The sequence below is a fragment of the Camellia sinensis genome, chromosome 8 (assembly GCF_055761805.1).
Source record: "Camellia sinensis isolate YWXY chromosome 8, ASM5576180v1, whole genome shotgun sequence".
Classification (NCBI taxonomy): Eukaryota; Viridiplantae; Streptophyta; class Magnoliopsida; order Ericales; family Theaceae; genus Camellia; species Camellia sinensis.
Window position 1 is genome coordinate 125,974,929 of NC_138968.1, and position 17,088 is coordinate 125,992,016.

General features: G+C 34.6%; 1 protein-coding gene across 5 annotated transcripts; it reads left to right on the forward strand.

Moving 5' to 3' along the window:
- The first annotated feature begins 1,191 nt into the window (after positions 1-1,191).
- LOC114274829 (RNA-binding (RRM/RBD/RNP motifs) family protein) lies at positions 1,192-16,528 on the forward strand. Of its 5 annotated transcripts, XR_014338183.1 has the most exons (11): positions 1,592-1,709; positions 1,810-1,902; positions 2,031-2,351; positions 7,095-7,272; positions 11,388-11,485; positions 13,954-14,050; positions 14,596-14,681; positions 14,779-14,860; positions 15,329-15,362; positions 15,478-15,590; positions 16,204-16,528. XR_014338183.1 is itself a non-coding variant. In XM_028216811.2 (9 exons), the coding sequence occupies exons 3-8, from the start codon at positions 2,103-2,105 to the stop codon at positions 14,830-14,832; spliced, it is 762 nt and encodes a 253-aa protein (XP_028072612.1). In that variant the 5' UTR covers positions 1,592-1,709; positions 1,810-1,902; positions 2,031-2,102; the 3' UTR covers positions 14,833-14,860; positions 16,204-16,528. The 5 variants fall into 5 exon arrangements, 2 of the variants coding, with proteins under 2 accessions (XP_028072611.1, XP_028072612.1); XR_014338181.1 differs by lacking the exon at positions 1,810-1,902 and having other exon boundaries at positions 1,296-1,709; XR_014338182.1 differs by lacking the exon at positions 1,810-1,902 and having other exon boundaries at positions 1,296-1,709; positions 15,483-15,590.
- Positions 16,529-17,088: the final 560 nt, after the last annotated feature.

The window sequence follows — 17,088 nt, forward strand, 5'->3', positions numbered from 1 at the left end:
ATGAAGTTGAATTTAAAAATTTATAAAATTTTGGATTCAAATTGAAAATAAAATATATATACTAGTCAATGTTTAAGGTTTTTTAAATTTTCAAAATATACTATATGATTTTTTTAGGATAAAATTACACTAACATTCCTTGAGATTTGTCTTTAATACAAATACCTTTCCACGTTCTAGAAATTACATCTCCTTCCCTAAGGTTTAAACTTTCATTACAATTTAATCATTCCGTTAGTCAACCATTAAGTCAACTAATAGGAAAAATTAATATATAAAATTAATTTTTTAAATGCATTCTTTACCTTTATTAAAAAAAATTAAAAATTATTAAATGAGTAAAGAAAATTTATAGGGAATTATAAAAATTCACTCAATATATATTATTATATTATCCAACATTTAGATAATGGTATGGTACACAAATTTTTGTGGTGTTAATTATCACAAATACTATAATTAAATCATTTTTATTCATAACTTAAACCAAATACATTTTAAAATCATAACTATAATAATGTTATAGTCAATAATTGTAACTAATACCATAATGAGTCATAACAAAAAAAAATGGCTAATGCATATAAAATTATTTGTCAATTTTATATATGCAAACAAAAATAAAATAGGCATTTCAAAAAATTAATTTCTTATATTAGTTTTTTCTATTAATTGACTTAACAATTGACTAACGGAAGGGTGAAATTGTATAATAAAAGTTTAAATCTTAGGGAGGGGGTGTAACTTATAGAATGTGAGGGGATACTTGTATTAAAGACAAATCTCAAGAGGTGTCAGTGTAATTTATCTTTTTTTATTAAATAATTTGGTGAAAATAATAAAGTAGTGTTTGGGAGAAGAAGATTTCAGTTAAAAAGTCAAAAGTCAATTAATTTTCTTTACTTGTTCAAAAAAATATTATTAATTTTCTTTACTTTTCAAAAAAAAGAAAATATTAGTTTTCTTTACTTTTGTATGTATTTACATAAAAAAAATTAAAAAATTATTAAAAAGTCAAATTTCAAATAAACCCTAACAAATTTAAAAATAATCATTTGTTAACATTTTTGTTTTATTTTTTTTAAAACTGAAAACAAAAACTTGTTTGGTATATTATTTTTGTTAAAAAAAAATGAAATTGTTTGTAAAATTTTTGAAAATACAAATAGTGTTTTCACTTGCTCTTAAAACAAGTTCTCACTTTCTTCTCTCATATATCGTCTTTTGCAATCACCCATCACTACCACCACTATTACCATATATTGTTGATAGATGGCAAATTCTGACCAATCTCAGGAGGAAGGATAGTCACTGTCATGATTTTTGGCCACCTTCTGTCATCTTTTCGACCACATCATAATATTTGATGACGTCTAATCCCTACCTCTAACAAATACACCTCTATTTATTTGTTGTCAATTTTGACAACTCATCAAATATATTTATTTGTTTATTTTTAAAATATTTGTAAACCAGTTTTATTTTTTTTGTAAACTGAAAATATTAACAAGAGGATATTTTAATTTTTAAGCGAAAATAATTTTGAAAAATTTTAATATATATAATTTTTGTAATACTTTTTTTTTAGAAACCAAGAATCCAGAAAGATCTGAGAGCATTTAACCTTTTTTCTAAAATCATTTTTCTTCAGTTCTTGTTCTTCTCCAATCGAACACGGCAGCGAACAACAAACAAGCATCGACTGCAAGGTCTCTCTCTCTCTCTCTAGCCCTAATTTCTGTGCCCTAACTGGTTTTTGGTTTCATTACAATTAAGTCTATTAAATCCTAATTTTGTTTTTCATACTAGTTTCAATCGTTTTAGTTATTCTTCGAAGAATCTAAACCTAGCTTAACTCTATTTCAATGTGTCTTTGAAACATATTCTTGTGGGATTTAATCGGTAAAGAATTTTCTTAAGTAAATTCATTTATATGTCAGTGTGTTGAATTTATGTGAAATTGTGGATTTGAATTTGATTGATTGTATAAACATGTTTCCTAAAAATTAATTTTTTTTTGTGGGTACTAGCAAATAAATTTTAATTGGCCGGCCTTGGTCTTGGCTCGGAACCTAACCCAATTATCGATCAATTGAGTTGGGATGTCGACTGCATCTACATCGGCAAGCTCCGTGTCACTGCCAAGTAGCTCGAACCCCTCCGTTTCTGCACAATTCACGTACTCGAATGGTTCTTACTTTCCGGTGCCTTTTCATCTTCAACAACCTTATGTTGCCGCTCCTCCTCCGCCTCCGGTGATGCAAGTGCACGTGCCGCCGGTGAAGGTTCCTTCTGTGTACCAGGCTCCGGCTCCCCTTCCAGGGGTGTACTCGCTCCCGCAGTATCAGCAGGTGAGTGCATGTTTTTCAATTTGATTTGATTCTCTTATTGTTTAGTTTTTATTTTAATGATTTCATAGGCCAATCTATGTCTATTTTATGCATATATCTTTGTGCTTTTGGTTGGGATTTTACATTGGTTCTTTTTTTTCTTGAACTTGTACTGCATTGATTGGTGGCTTTCTATATGAATTGTGTTGTTAACGATTTTCTTTATCTCCTGTATATTTATTATTTATTTTGCAATATTCATTCTCTTTAAATTTTTCGTGCGTTGATGTTGCCATAATAATGAGGGTAATTACAAAGACCTCTCCTCATGGTTTTGACAAACAAAAAATTGGGAAAAGATTGGAAGGATGGAAGCGAAGAATTGAAAAATGGATGCGAGACTTTCTTTGGGAAGGGTGTTACGAGGGTAGAAGGGATCACTTAGTTAAGTGGAAGGTTGTTTCTCTCCCTAGGGATAAGGGGGGTTCTTGCTATTACAAATATCGTTGCTAGGGACATTTCACTCTTGAGCAAATGGTTATGGAGTCGAAAGCAAGTTGTTACGGTATTCCATTATTAAAAGCAAGTATGGAATTCACGCCAATGGTAGAGATTTTAATGTGGTTTGTAGAGGCAATTGTCGGTTTCCTTGGAAGTCTATTTCTTGTTTATACTCACTAGCAGTGTTTTTAAAGGCTTAAGGCGCAGGAAGGCGCTGAAGGTCTTTTGGGACCTAGGTGCAAGGCGAGGCAGAGGCTTTATTAAAGCAAGACGCATAGTCTTAATAAAAAATAGATAAATTAACATAGACTAATCCTTCATAGTACTTAGACAATTTTTTTAAACAAAAAGTAATCAAAACAAATTATAGAATAATTCTCAAAGTCATGAAAGTGCATATTACATATCATTTTAATTTTCAAAGGTAAAATAATCAACATTCAAAAAAAAATAAAAATAAAATAAACGCTAAACATCTAAAACATAAATGTCCAACAAATACTAATATAAGTCTTAATATTTCAAAGCGTCAATATCATAAGAAAGGTAAGGTTAGGTCAGGTCAGGTCAGGTCAGGTCAGTCAATCATCATTCTTAACATCAATGGCAAGCAAACCATCATCTTCGTCTCCATCAGTTGAAGATGACCACCTAGCAGCAGCAACAACAAAGAAGCAGCCAAAAAAAAAAAAACAGAAAGAGAGACAAGGCGACAACATCTAGCAAAGAAGAAGAGGAGGAGAATGAGAAGAAGGGAAAAAAAAAAACCTAGTAGCATAGCAAATAAGGAGCCAAAAAAAAAAAAACAAAGATGAAGAAGAAGAAGACGAAAAAGAAGAAGAAGAAGACTTACCTGAAGTTGAAGTTGAAGTCCTCAATCAAAGACGAAGTCGCAATGAGTTGCAGACTGCGCGAAAAGAAGACGACACCTTTCTTCGATAGATTTTAGGGCTTTGAGTGTTGACTGTTGGGTATTAAGTTGTATGAGTTGCAATCATATGTGTTGGACCCATTCAAACTTAGATCAAAGCCATTAGATAAGCATCAGGGGAAAAACAAAATACAAAAGGGCACGCTTAAGCGTCGCCTTGCCCCAGTTCGCGCCTGACCTAAGGCTCGGCCAAGGCGCGCAACTCATCTACCTCGCGTCGCCTTAGGTCACTTTAGTCGCAGAAACTGTGCCTCGCTGCACGTTGCGCACTGCTCACTAATGTCTAGTTTCTTGTCTTTCAAAGTGGGTAATGGGGGTTAGTATCCTGTTTTGGGAGGATGTTTGGATAGGAGATACTTTTTTCGATAGAGCTTTTCCATTGCTATACAGGTTGGTTCGTTCTCGGAATGTTTCAATTGTGTTAATGGCATGTTCTAATGTGGCACCAATCTCTTGGAATTTCAATTTCTTTGGGAATTTAAGCGAGAGGGAGTCTCTTGAGTTGGCATCTTTGTTGTCATGAATTGATGGAATTTCTTTACCTTCATATAGCGATAAAAGGGTTTGGAATATCATCTCTTCAAGGATTTTCTCATGTAAGTCTTTGTTTGACAAACTCATTGATAAACCTTCTATTCATTCGTTTCCTCTTCATGAGAAAATTTAGAAAGTAGTTGTTCCTCATAAAGTGAAAATTTTCTTGTGGTTCTTAGCTCATGGAGGTGTCATGACCAATGATCTCTTCCAAAGGAGATGCCTAATCACTTTTTTTATTCTCAATGGTGCGTGATGTGCAAGAGGAATTCGGAATTCGGAATCAGTGGATCATTTATTTCTCCATTGTTTGATGGCTCTTTTATTACGGTAATGTCTTTTCGGTTTGTGTGATGATCAGTTGGTTGCTCTGAGGGAGTGCGCACACATACTTCTTGTTAGGTTTGAAGGGTTTGGTGGCTACAAGAGAGCAAAATCTTTGTGCTCTTGTATTGTTTTAGCTATCTTTTGGTCTATTTTGCTGGAGAGTAATGCATGGATCTTTGATGGCAATGACTCAGATGTAGAATCTCTATGAGATAAGACAGGATATTTGGCTTTGCTTTGGGCTTCTGTGTCTCGTCCTTTTAAAAGAGTTTTATTTTTCTTGATTTATAGGGATTGGGCAGCTGTTTGCCATTCTTATGTATATGTACACAAACACAAACAAAACACTATGTATGGAGAGAGGGAGATGGGTCTTGTTCAGTAGAACAAGTGAGCGAAAGCGAGAGAACATACACAAAAAATAAATTAGTTACATGACTTGCAGATTCAGGAATTTGCAATTCAAAGACGGATTATTTTGAATGGATCAAAGATAAGAGGGAGAATGTGGAGGGCAAAAGATCAAGATCTCCAATATATCTGAATTTAGTGATAAGGTTTGCACAGAGAGAGTTGGATGTTATTTTCAGTGTTGGGCATGTGAATCTTGTGGCTTTGAGGGGGTATTGCACTGCTACTATTGTAGCGAACCACCATCACCACCACTTACTTAGAAGGGCACACCACAACCGCTATTGCACCAAACTACCAGCACTCGGGCCATTCCCCACTGTACCCACCGTAGTCGCCACACCATCAAAACTAATCCAAATCACCATACACCACTAAAACCCATCCAAGTCAACTACCTCCTTTGTCTCAGACACACACAAGTAGTGGGTATAGCACTGGAGGCAATAGGTTTAGCCATGGGGGTGGCAACTAGGCAGTAACAAGAAATTGACAAAAACAATAAATTATATCAAAGTAAATAAAATAGGAAAACGAAATCATCTCAAATCCAAAAACTTAATAGTTCTATTCTACATTAACTTGGAATATTCATAATCAAATATTAATTTTAAAATAATAGAATAAAAATATAAGGCTCTTGTTTGGTAGAGTTCTGGAATCCTAATTCCACCCCTTACTTTGAGTGTCATGTTTGGTTAGCGTGTTTAAAAATTGATTTCACACCCACTTTTCAAAACACGTCTACCCGGTCATCCCCCGGGGATGTCCGGCCGGTTGACCGAAACAGTGTTCGGTTTTTTGTTTTTATTTCTTAGCACCTATTATTTTTATATTTTATATAAAAATATTTTCGGAATTTTTTAAATTTTTTTTATGAGTTTTGAATAGAATTTTGGGTTGTGTGTTTGGGTTGTGTGTTGTAAGTTTTTGAATCAAATATCATATGTCACATCATTCATTTCAAACTCAATTCAAAATTCTTTTCAAAACTTATAACCAAACAAAATTTTCACTCAAATCATAATTCCAAAACTCACAAACTCAAAATACAACTCTATTTTCAAATCATAATTCTAAAACTCTACCAAACCCTACCTAAATCTCCCAAAATCTCGTCTGCATCATTCTCTCCTAGTTGAGAAAACTTGTCTTAAAATGTTGTTTGCATCATCTCTAAAATGTGATTAAACTATTATAATTAACATACTTCTAGATTGATTTTTGTTTAACAATTAGACATCTAATGAAATATTTTTTGCTTTTTCAAATTAATCATGTTAATAATACATTTCTACGAGCATTATGACTCATTTTTTTTATTATTATTTTTTAAATGTTTTTTTATATCAAAATTTACTTTATTTAGATTTTAGTTTATTATATTTGATTTATTTTTTCCTCTTAAAATAACTTTTAAGGTTTATATTGGAAAATATATTTGGGATTGTTTTTTATTGTAAATTCACTGTTTTAGAATGAAAGTGTACCACATTTGAGAACATGCGTTTCATAACATAATTGTTAGGGTATTAATGTTTTGTGGTAACACTGGCCATTATTGTGGACAGGATGAGGTGGTGAGAAAGATATAGAGTGGAATGCAATTTGCAATTAGGGTTAATTAAAAATGAGGTTTGATTAGGTGTGTCACATGTGTGGGTGTGCACTGTGCACTGTAGTCTATTAAAATGGTTTGGTCAATTTCGATTTTATTTGGTTTGCAAAGTACTATAATCATAGCCAATTTGGTGTTGAACTTTTTTACTGATTCAGAACCCAACAAACTTGCTTGCTTCTAAGAAACCAACCAAAGCTGACCGTTTTTGACTGATTCAGTCAGTCAAAATGGTTAAAACGGTCAGTCTAAACAGTTTGACTGGTTTTCTTTACAGCCCTACCAATGAGTAAGTGCAATAATACGTCTTTCCAAAAAGTAAAAGCTTTTTCTTTCAAAACAATTGGATTTATTACTTTAGTTTACTGTTGTGGGAAGAGAATACTGTAATGCTTTTGTGTGCAGACATCATGAGTATAATGTTTGTAGTATCTGTGTCCAGGCACAACAGTTATTTCAAAGAGATGCACAAACTATCACACCGGAAGCTCTTGAAAGTGTAAAGGCTGCTCTTGCAAGCAGTGAAATTGAGCACAAAGCAGAAACAAAAAAGAAAGCAATACCTCGTAAAGCTGCTGGGCAAAATTGGGAGGACCCTACTCTCACAGAATGGCCAGAAAGTATTATTCCTTGCTTTTATCTCTAGTAGATTTTTATTTTGATCAATGAGCATGACAGGTTTGTGCAAAATGTGTTACCATGGCCATGTGCTATGATTTTTTCTTATTTTATTTTTACAGACTGTTATTTTTTTGGTTGAACAACGAGAAATAATGGCCTTGTTTGGTTTCTCGAGAGACAATTTTTGAGAAAAAATTTCAAAAATTTGTGTGGTTGAAAATTTTTGAAAAAAAAACCTAAATCACTTTTCTTTTTACTACACATCAATCAATTACTTTTTCTCTCTCTCCTCTCTCTTTTCTCCTCTCACATTCTACATATCAATCAATCATTTTTTCTCTCACACCCATCTATTTTTTCTACAAAAAATAAAAAATAAAAAAAATTTAAATCATCTCAAACTCCAAAACTATCTTCAAAACATACAACCAAACAACTTTTCAAATCTTGTAAACTCTTTGCAGAATTTTTTTTTTCAAAATTGTTTCACAAATACAAACCAAACATGGCCAATGTCTTTGGTTGAAACAACAATGTTTCGAGCTTTCTTTGTTCTGGATCACAATCGTGCTCCTTATGAAACTTAGTCTAAAGCCTCGTTTGGGAACAGACTAATTTAGTAACTTTTTGGCTATTTGGCTAAAAAAGTAGGTAAAAAAAACTTATATGTTTGGGATGACTTTTTGGCTAATTACGAAAAGATGTGCAAAAAGTAGAGAGAAAAGAGAATCTTTGACTTTTTGGTATGAGTTGTTGGCTTTTTGGCTAAAAAGGTAACTTTTTGGCTTTTTGGCTAAAAAAGTAAGTCCCCAAACAAACAGTAGAACTTGGCTCATTTTAGTTTTTTTTTGGGTTGTGGGTGTGGCTGTTTGTACAATTTGTAGTGTGTGGAGCTTGGTGACTAGTGTCAGTATCATGTGGGATTTGTTGGCATTAAATGCAATAAGGAAGATTTGGGTAGTGAACTGCCTGCTGTTGTTTCCAGCTTGTGCATAGAGTGATGGATGCTGTTAACCTGTGCTTTTTCCTTTAAAGGTTGGAGGTGTTGGAAGGATTTTTGGCTGGGGATGTTGCTATGTGGTTTGGAGGGTTTTGTGGAGACATGGTAATGAGAACAGGTGTTGAGAGATCAAACAAGAAGGCTTCCTATGGGATGCTTGCTTTCTTAGGATCTTGAGGGAATATATCTTTCTTGCAATTTTGTTTACTAGTAACACAAATGTTCTCTTTGCGGCCACTCTATTTCAAAATTATGACGTCATGTTTATGACAAGCTATTCCTTTTAAATAACTTTTGTATTGTTTTTAGTCATTTAGACTTGAAATGTGATGAATTGTGGGATTGATGGAAGTATGGGTGCTTGGGGTGTTTGTTTATAGACGAGGTTACCTTGTCCTATGGTTTGAACTTATGGCTAGGGACTAGGAAGGAGATTCCCATGTCCTATGGTCTATGCTTATGGCAAGGGCAAAGGAAATGTTGGAAGGGTTTTTTAAATGAAGTTTATCTTCTTGCTAGAGAAGGTGAAAGGTTGGCTTTTGGAATGATGTTTTGTGTTGGTGTTCCATGTTAAGAATCACCTCATATAGGATTGTTGAGGATAGAAGAGTCTTGGTGGCTGATTGTTTTAAGTTGAGTCTAGTGGGTGATGGTGATTCAGGATTCCTCATAAAAACTAATCAACCACTGTATTCCCCAACTGGATTTCACCTCCAAGAATACAAATATGAAGAAAATGATGTTAATTTAACACAATAATTATCACTTAAAATCTTGTTTAACTTATTTCGCAACCAAGAAACAAATTTACCACAAGAAGCCAAAAGTGTGACTTGAGCCTACTTTGCTAAGAGAAGAGAGAGAAGGAAAAGACACACGGCAGAAAGCAACCCTTCCAACTAGCCAACCTGCGGAGTTGAACACAACACTGACTTCGGCCAGGTTCTTCCATCAATCTCTTGGCCCTTGCTTAACTTCTTGTTTTGTAAACAGGTCGTTGGTTGATCTGATCCCTAGCGTGTTATAAACCTAACGTTGTGTTTGGTTGGAGGATTTGGGAAGGGATTTGGAAACAAAAAGGAAAAAGGTGTGTAAAACTAGGTGAAATATAAGTGTATTTTATTCACATTTCACCTACATTTTTTTTTTTTGCTTTTCAAATTTCCCAACCAAACACAGTGTAAAAGAAAGGAGTTACATCCTACTCCCAAAGGAAAGAAGAAAGCCAACCAAGAAGAGAGCTACTAGTAGCTAGGGTAGAGGCACATAGCTACGAGAGCCACTAGAAAGGGAAGCACTTAGCACAGTTAGGAGGGAAGGCTACCTTCTGCCAGAGTGCTCGAGCCAGAGAGAATTGACGTTTTTTAACGTATGAATTCATGTTCAAAGCAGATTGTCTTCATGCTCAATCAGTAGCAAGTTGACTTCATCTCGGGGGACCAGTCCAGGAGAGGACCTTTTGGGTGGAAACTACTTTGTTATCTTGCATTCTACATTTGCATTAGAGACAGACAAGCTTGATTATTCGAAAAAGAGCTCTAGAAGTTCAGCCGGTGTTCTTTTATCTCTTAAAATATTTCGAAATTGAGAATCTGAGACTTGCCCAACCTAGTAAAGGGGCTTGAATCGGTATTTTGTTTAGGGATAAGCCCATGCTCAGTGACTTACCTCCTCCTGGGGTACACCAACTGTTACTGGGATGTGGTGGTGGAACCACAGACAATGGTCACAAAAGAAAGGAAGAATCTTAACGTTCCAATGATGGAAAGGCTTCCGGGGAACGAGGACAACCTGATGATCTTCGCCCCTGCACAATGATGATACGCACAAATCGAGAAATGGTCCAATTTTTTAACCCCAAGGGGTTGGCTTGGTGGCAAGATCTTGGGTCTTGGGGGTGTGTTCCCTCCAAGATTCAAGGATCAAAACCTCTTAAGTGTTAACAATTCCTTGGGGTTATGAGATTGGGAAAAAAACTCTTGAATTAACCGTGGTACACTTGTAGGAAGCTCCTTGCTGAGGGCCTGTGCATCCCTGGGATTAGTCGGGCTTTGATTCGGACACCCTGGTGCCAATCAAAAAAAAAAAAAAATTCATAGAAATTAGTAAATCACAAAATATCACAAAAATTTTGCACAAAATTAAAGCAAATATCAATAAATCAATACAACCATAAATCAATAAATCAAGACCTGCGAACCAATTTCCTGAGAGAGTGGAGTTACAGTGAGGGTGGAGAGTTACCAAGGAATGGAGTCACTGTAGAGGTCTTCATTGACAACGAAAGATGAAGAGAGATCTTTACTGTAATTGGTGTGAAGGATGAGGGATCGAATATTGAGATAGAGATGAGGGATGGGATTGAGCGTTGAGAGAGAGATGAGGGATATGATTGAATGCTGAGGGAGAGGAATTGAATGGGTGAGGGGTGAGAGACATGAGGGACCATCATTGTGTTTTGGGATCTAGGGTGAGAGAGAGAGAGAGAGAGAGAGAGAGAGATGGGAAAAGTGCCAAGAGAGATGAGAGATTAACTCTCATATGTATTCTTTTGGGTATCAATTAGATATGTTTGTTTACTCATCAAAATGGCATCTGCACTAGTGGAGTAACATTGTTAAAATTTGGCATTTTAGCACTTTAGCATGTCAAATTATGACTTCGGAATTACCATTTTGGCAATAACCAGTGGAGATACTTTTAATTGGAAAAAACCCTGAAATGATACAAATTCCTTTATTGCTGCCTTTCAGAACTTGCAATGCTAATGGGAAAAGTATTTGGCACAATTGTGAGGAAACGACGTACTAACCTGTTTTAGTACTGTTATGAGTTGTTAGTGATATGCTAACATTACAACTCTCAATTGTGATATTCATTCAAGCAGAAAGTCGAAATAATCCCAATTTACTTTTTTCTTTGTTGATGTGCCCTGCTTCAAATTTGAAGTCATTGCAAGAGTCAAGGTGTATAGTTCTCTATGATGATTTTGCATTTTATTTTTTGTACATTGTTCCATCACAATGTTCCTGCTTTGCGTTTCCAATGTTGCTATTATGCCTAGTTCACTGGGTGCATCCCTCATTGTTTTTTATTCTGTTTGTATTTTTGCAGATGATTATCGTCTATTTTGTGGTGATCTTGGAAATGAGGTGAATGATGATGTTCTTTCTAAAGCATTTTCACGATTTCCTTCATTCAACATGGCTAGGGTAAGTTCGTATTGGAATTGCTCCACTTTTGCTTTTGTATCAACTTTATGATTTGTTATTTACTTGGTGTATTTGAGGCTTTTGTATGCCCTCTTCAGATGTTTATGTGAAGTGCATGGAGTTCTCAAATTTCTCATATATTTTAAGGTAGGATTCTCTGCAGTCTACAATGTGTATAGTTTGCAATATGAAAAGCACAAAAATGTTGAAAGAAAGTGTTGCTAGTTGCAATAGGGCTCTGCAAAAGTCTAGTAGACATAAAATTGAATATATAAAATGTAACTTTACTGACAGTAGAAGTAGAAATAATGGATAAGTAAAGATTGAAGGCCAAGAGAGGACAAATAGTGAACATTTTCGTTACCTAGGTTTGATTATTAAAAAAGGAGAGATTGGAGATGATTTGATTCATAGAATCATAGTAGGTTGGCTTAAATGGAGGAGTGCGTTTGGCATATTATGTGATTGACAAATACCAACCAAATTAAAATGTAAAATGAAAATTTTATAGAACATCTATGAGGCCAACGATGCTTTGTGGGACATAATGATGGATAACTAAAAAACAACACATTCATAAAATGAGTGTAGTTGAGATGAGAATACTTAGATGTGCCATAAGACTAGAAAAGATAGAGCTAGAAATGAATTTATTCATGAAATGGTATGAGCAACACCAATGGAAGATAAGTTGATAGAGAATAAGCTAAAATGGTTTTGGTCATGTACAATGAAGATGTATAGATGCAATGGTAAGCAAGAATGATATGATCACTATAAATGGAAATGTTAGGGGGAGGGGGAAGACTTAAATTGACATGGGATGAAGTAGTAAACAAAATATATGAATTTATTTAATTTTACTTAGCAGAATGACAAAAAAAGATTCATGTAGCTGACCCCACTTGATTTGGACACAAGGCCTCAGTTTGGTTTGGCTTCCTAATGAAGAAAATTTGATAAATCAAAGGGCTAAAATGTGTCAAATTTAGTTTGCAAATCTGTGTTCGTGCAGCGCAACTCTCAGTTTCTGATTTATAAATTTAAGAAAATATGTAACCAGCTGTCAAATATTATTTTCTTTCATAAGAAGAAACTGCTTTTATTTATTTATTTATTTTTTTAAAGCTTTTACATACATAATGCATGTTTACATTATGTTTGTGTGTACACACATGTTGCTGTGTCCTTGGTGTTGTAGAAGAATTGTCGAGCTCATCAACTCTTTGAGTTGAAGTTATTATAGTAGAGAAATGAAAGCAGGCTACTCACCAAAAGATCCTCCAGTAGTAGTTCCTTTCCCAGTTCCCATTCAAGTTTATATGCATAATGCTCAATTTCTGTATGCCTCCTACTTTGCAATGAGTTTGTTCATCCCATAACCAGAAAATGAGCAATTTTGTTTGTGAAAATTACTAAGATAGGCAGATTCATGTTAGTTGAACCGAGTGAGGCATTATCTGTAAGAAGATGGAGATTTGGTCAATGGTTACTGGTGTAAAAGAGCTTGATTATGGTGGTAAAATAGTATGGTATGATGTGGATTGACCTACTTGAAGAAGTAGGTGTGGTCTGATACCCAATTAGGTGCCTTCTGAGAACTGCTTCCTTCTTTATATGTTTGGTAAACCTAGCACTAACCTCACGGCTGTTCCAGCCCTTATTTTGTTGTGCTTTGGAAACTGCAGATTTGAGGCTTTGGCAAATGCTGCATGTTTTGCAATTTATTTTCTGATTGTTGCCCTTGTGGATGGAGTAAGTTAAATGAAAAATAGAGGGATCTTAAGTGAGATGCTCATCTTCTCCAGCTAGTGTCAAATGATTGCTTTATTTCCAAGTGATGACCATGTGGATGAACATGGTTGGTAGGTACAAATAAAACAATTTTCTAATTTAGATTGTCTCGGAAAGTTCTTCTGCTTTTTGTGAAGTGCTTTGTTAAAGTCATGATGATAAGCGATTCCATTTACCATCAAATGATAACATAGAACTGAAAATTTTGTTTTACTACTTGCTATATAACGAAAATCATTGTATGAGCAATTAACCTGAGTTGGTCCACGCATGGTTTTCTATGAGAATTACACACTTTGGTAGGCAATTTCTCATACTGCGTTCTTCTCTTAATAGAAAAAGAGAGACCATACATTTGTGATATCATGGTTGTTGTTCATGTCTTGCAATTCCCCATTTTATTTTGTATCTGGTTTGCATGTATCCATTTACCTTTGTTTCTTGCTTGGTGTTTGTATTTAAGAGCAGATCATTTGATCAGCCATCAGCCAATGCATTGGTGGGCCATAGTTGTGCTTGTATCATTTTATGCATTTCTTTATCCTTTTATTCCTTTGTGCTATTATTGCCTTCATGTATCTTTTCTTCTTCTCTAATATTTTGGGGAAGGTTTGTATTTCTTACACGTTTGGACATTAATCAAAATATGAGCCTGCATTTTTCTATTGTCATAGGTTGTCAGAGATAAGCGTACTGGCAAAACCAAGGGCTATGGATTTGTTAGTTTTGCCAACCCTTTAGATCTTGCAGCAGCACTAAAAGAAATGAATGGTAAGTTTGTCATAGACACCCTATTTTTATTAGCATGATTTGTTGTTACCATTCATAACTTTGATGTTGAAGAAAATAGCTGTATCAGAATGAATTAATCATACCTGGGTGATTAAATTTGGGCTTCTGCAATTGCTTCACAGCAGATAATTTAGGATCATCATCTTTCCTTTCAGAATGATTTATGTGATTTTGAGCTGCTGATGTGATGGTGAATCAGCTATGATATTATTCACAAGTGTAACTGAGTCAGTGAGGTGATTAGTGGTGGTGGTTATGGAGACAAGATGTACTTGTAAAGTCTGATATCTGAAATGTTTACCAAAGAATGGTTAGAAAAGGAATGTTCTCACATAATTGATTATTTGGACTGCATAGGAGGCTGTAGTAGTTTCGTGGTGTTCCATTTAAATTGATACTGTAGTTTAGTTTTCTAACAATGTTATTATTTACTGGGGGATGGAAATGGGATGAGGGATCTAGCGGGATGTCTAAAGTTCTGTCAGAAGATGGGGAGTAACATTATTATTTTACCTTGATTGCAGGTAAATATGTTGGAAATCGTCCAATCAAACTACGTAAGAGCAACTGGAGAGAGAGGACAGATCATGAAGCCTTGGAAAGACAAAAGGTGCATTTTCACTTTTCCATTGCTGGCTTTTTAATGCATTCACTGACAGTGGCCTTTTTGCTGTGAATTATAATTAATAGTTTTAAAATTTGGGCAGAATCACTCTCAAAGGAAACCAAAGCTTTCAAAGAAGAGTGTGTTGCACAAGTGACCACCAAAGCCTACTGATGGTAACCAAGGTAATTAAATAGAATTAGACCTTAAATGCTTTTCCTATTTTTGGTTTTTTCTGTGTTTATGAGTTGGGTTAAAGCACGCCAACCTTATTATTATTGTAAAAAATGTGTACAGAATTTTGTGAACTCCATGCTGATATATCTTGTGTCTTTTAAGTGGGCATTTTCAACATTTCTTCGTGACATCTTTCTCATTCCCTTGCCAGTCGACACATGTTCTCCCTCTGAATAGTAGTGTTTAAAGAAAATAGTAACCAATCATGCATGTCACCATAGGTGATAGCAATGATGGTTTAAAGTTTTTTAAGGATTTTTAAGGGGCTAAGATTCTACACAATTCAATATTCCTTATAATTGCAAAATGGGTAGGTGGGATAAAAATTCGAGACTCTATGGACTTGTCATATGTGCTACAAAAAGATAAAATATGAGTAGTATTGTCATGCTCAATTATTGCATTCTCTCTTACAGGTTCAGAAAGAAACTAGTAGCTACACACTACCATGTATGCTTACTCTGATCCAGACAAAGAACCCTTGAATTTAATTTTTTGAGTTTTACTAATAAAATTTATAATAGTCAAGAAATCTTATCCTCACGTAATTTGCACCTTCAACCAGGGCAGTTAGGGTTTCGGTAAGGGGAAGTAACCACCTTTGTGAGAGAGAGGGAGGGGGAGGGGGTTCAAAGCAGCTGTTCTGGATATTTAGAACTAAAAAGATTTTGCTTTCAGGTAAACTTCTATAATTGAGGCTTCTAAATACCTTTCATGAAATTCGGTGCCAGTATTGAGAATTCTCATACTGTCAAATACCTTTAAGGAAATTCAGTGCAAGTTTTGATAATTCTCACCATTAAATACCTTTCAGAAAGTTGGTGCCAGTTTTGAGAATTCTTGTACTGTTAAAAAATTAGGTCTTAAAAATAGATACTCTTGAATCTATTGCCACTGAAACCTACACCTGAACGCAGTCCTAATGGTTTTATTTGCTTGAAAACAGCACAAGTGTTATGTACTTAGCAGTAAAATTATCCCCCTCCGAACATTTTCCCTTTATGATTAAAACATAATGTGCAACATTATTGATTAATTTTTTCCTGGTCACAACTATAAGTGTCTCTCACTGAATGCGTTGTGTCTATTTTATTATCCTGTGCTTTCAATTTGGTTTAACCTCTTAATGGAGTAAAAGTGAAAAACTACAAATTCTTATTGATGAATTCTCCCTCTTTATTATCCTTGTCTCTTTTTCTTTTTTTTTTTATTATTGTTATTATTTTTTTGGCTTTGACATCGTTGTCTGCATTTTTTTCCCTTTTCTTATTGTTCATTTTTTTCCCTTCAGGTTGAGAAAAGAGTAGTGAATCCTCTAAAGCTCAAGGAGAATCAAGAACTCTAGTTATTATACTTTGGTAGACATCTCATGACAACTTGTAGACATTTGTGTACTAGATGGGTTATATTTTTGTGTCAAGGCTTCCGTATTTATAGATTTTAAATTTTTAAATGATATCGTTGACTGAGAAATTTCACTGTATTTATAGATTTTTGATTTTGAAGTGATATTGTTTGACTGAGAAATTTCACTGTATTTATAGATTTTTAGTAGGGGCACCAAGGTGATGTAGATTTTTGCATCACCTTGTGCGTCTTACTCCATGATTCTGCCACGTGTCCCTGCTGAGTAACTCGTAGATTTGTGCTAATTTTTAGCTCCCAAATGGAGGACGTACATTTCTCTTAGTCAAATTATAAGGGGGTAAAAGTTCTCCTTGATTGGTAACCTACAAAATCTGCAATGGCAGGTCTAAAAGATTACCTGCATGGATCTCATACCAATCCAATGCACAGATGCCTGATTCTTGTTCATTAATTTTTAGGTCATCGTTTAAATACTACCATCGGTTTTTTTGGGGTTTAAGCTCACCTTGAGAAAGTACTTGCAGATTTTTTGTGTGGGTTTTTTTTGGTCCTAACCTCTACATTCACAGGTTTACATTAATTGTTAGGTTCCTAGATGGGAAAATTAGTCTAAGGTCCTTCTCCCATTTTTAGTAATGAAAGAGATTCGCAATATTATTTTATGTCTAAGGTTTCTCAACCTCACACTCATATCACAGAGAAATTTGATAATCTCACATCAAATCCCATTTTTCTCTCTTTATCTTTTCTATTTCATCTCTCTCTACCTAATTTAAACGTTTCAAATAAACAATTTGTATACAAAAAT